This window comes from Microtus oregoni, unplaced genomic scaffold (assembly GCF_018167655.1).
Source record: "Microtus oregoni isolate MIOR12 unplaced genomic scaffold, Mior012 000015F_ref0000493, whole genome shotgun sequence".
NCBI lineage: Eukaryota > Metazoa > Chordata > Mammalia > Rodentia > Cricetidae > Microtus > Microtus oregoni.
The window spans coordinates 25,134,262-25,136,316 of NW_024543074.1; the positions used below are offsets into that span (position 1 = coordinate 25,134,262).

General features: G+C 38.0%; 1 protein-coding gene across 1 annotated transcript; it reads right to left on the minus strand.

Annotated features, from left to right (window-relative positions):
- Positions 1 to 289: 289 nt before the first annotated feature.
- Positions 290 to 1,234, minus strand: LOC121456857 (olfactory receptor 1496-like). The gene has a single exon (XM_041665346.1). It carries the CDS (start codon positions 1,232 to 1,234, stop codon positions 290 to 292), a length of 945 nt encoding a protein of 314 aa, XP_041521280.1.
- Between the last annotated feature and the right edge of the window lie 821 nt (positions 1,235 to 2,055).

Consider the following 2,055-nt stretch of genomic DNA (forward strand, 5'->3'; position numbering starts at 1 on the left):
GATAAAATGGTGTAACAACTTATGACTGTAAGTAACAGAGATCATATTAGACAGATCTTCTTCAACTAGGCATTTCCAGAATAACTTACACATCGTTTGGAGGAAGCTGTAGTCAGGACTCAGTGTCAATCTTTCCTACTTTGACTACTCCACTATACCTCTTACCTTTTATGTATTGAACATTTAGGTAGCATGCCCATTGGTGTAGGTTCTATGGTGAGGGACAACATCTGATAAAATATTAACATAATTATGTTTATTATAGAAAATTAGGTGAAAATCACAAGTGTTACCATTGCAAAAAGTTTTTCTTATTGCAGAAAACTTTTATCAGGGCCTCCTTGATGTCTCTGTTCCTCAGGGTATAGATGAAGGGGTTCAGCATAGGAGTCACCACTGTGTACATCATAGCCATTATAATCTCTTTCACAGTAAAGTTATTATTTGATGGACTTAAGTAGAGACCAATAGCTGTCCCATAGAATAGAGAGACCACAGATAAGTGGGAACCACAGGTGGAGAAGACCTTGTGTATACCCTGGGTAGATGGAACCTTGAAAATAGAGAAGACAATCTTTGCATAGGACATAACAATGAGTAGGAATGGTATAATACCAAGGAGACAACTCATGATGAATATCATTAACACATTAATGTAAGTGTCTGAGCATGCTATCTTCAGGAGAGCTGATATTTCACAGAAAAAATGGATAATTTCATTGTTTTCACAAAAAGACAATCTCACCATGAGTAGGGTGTGCATCAAGCCATGTAATGTGGTCAGTAACCACAGTGACAGCAATAGACAAACACAGAGTTTGGGACTCATGATGCTGGTGTAATGAAGGGGGAAGCAGATGGCCACATAGCGGTCATAGGCCATGACCACAAGAAGGAAACTCTCCATGTCTGCAAAAATCATGAAAAAATACATTTGTGTCAGGCAAAACTCATAGGTGATGGATAGATCCTGGGTCTGCATGTTCTGCAGCAATTTGGGCATTGTGACAGAGGAGAGGCAGAGGTCAGAGAAGGACAAGTTGCTGAGAAACAAGTACATGGGTGTGTGCAGATGGGAGTCCAGTAGAATGAGGATGATGATGATGAGGTTCCCCAGGACAGTGGTGAGGTACATGGCCAGAAACAGGGCATAGAACAGGTGCTGGTGCTCTTGGGGGATGGGCAGGCCCAGGAGGAGGAACTGTGAGACAACAGTTTGGTTGTTTCCAGTCATGACCTGCATCAAAGACTTTAAAATAATAATTAACAATTTAATAATTACCCAATGGTTGTGCCTGTGTGAGATAAATGAATTCTACTCTTCATCTCATTTGCTAATTTAGAAAAAAAAATTTTATGTTCTGTAATTCTTACATTCTTTACTGTGGCGTGTAATAACCTTGATTTCTTAGTTTCTTTAGTTGTCCTTGGTAGTTGATGACCTGCTACTCCAGTAGTATATGCTCTGCCAGCACTCTCCCAATCCCAGTGAAAATCTCTACATCCCAGTGAAAGCAGCCATGATTCTGAAACATACATGGAGTATTATGTTGCATGTTCTTCAGTACTTAATCTCACTGTCATAAAAGTTATTGTAATCCCTACATCCAAATATGTTTAATCATTATAGTCACAAATGGCTTATCTTAATGTTGCATTAGCATGTTCTATTTTAGTCTAGTAGTGTCTAGTCCTTACTAATTGTTTCTGATATGCACAATGTATTGGCATATCTTGTTTCTGCCTGCCTGCTTATTCTAGAAAACTATAGTTTACTCAATTCTGTAGTTTTTCTGTGAATTTTCTTGATTGACTTTTATACACTCAATGCCCTTAATTTCATATGAGCTCCAAGAAAAACACTTATACTTTATTATTTTAGATTACAAATTGAAAATCAGTTATTGTTCTCTTTCTAACACAGATTCACTACCTAATTGCTCACTAATCATCTTACATGGTTTCCTCCACCAACATCTGAGGCTCAATACCTCCCAAGAAAAAGTTACTTCTTTTTTCCAACAGCTTTAGACTCACGCTATCTTGTTTCTCACA

Bases quoted from the DNA above. Each gene is read 5' to 3' on its own strand.
- LOC121456857 (XM_041665346.1), bottom strand. From the start codon at position 1,234: ATGACTGGAAACAACCAAACTGTTGTCTCACAGTTCCTCCTCCTGGGC.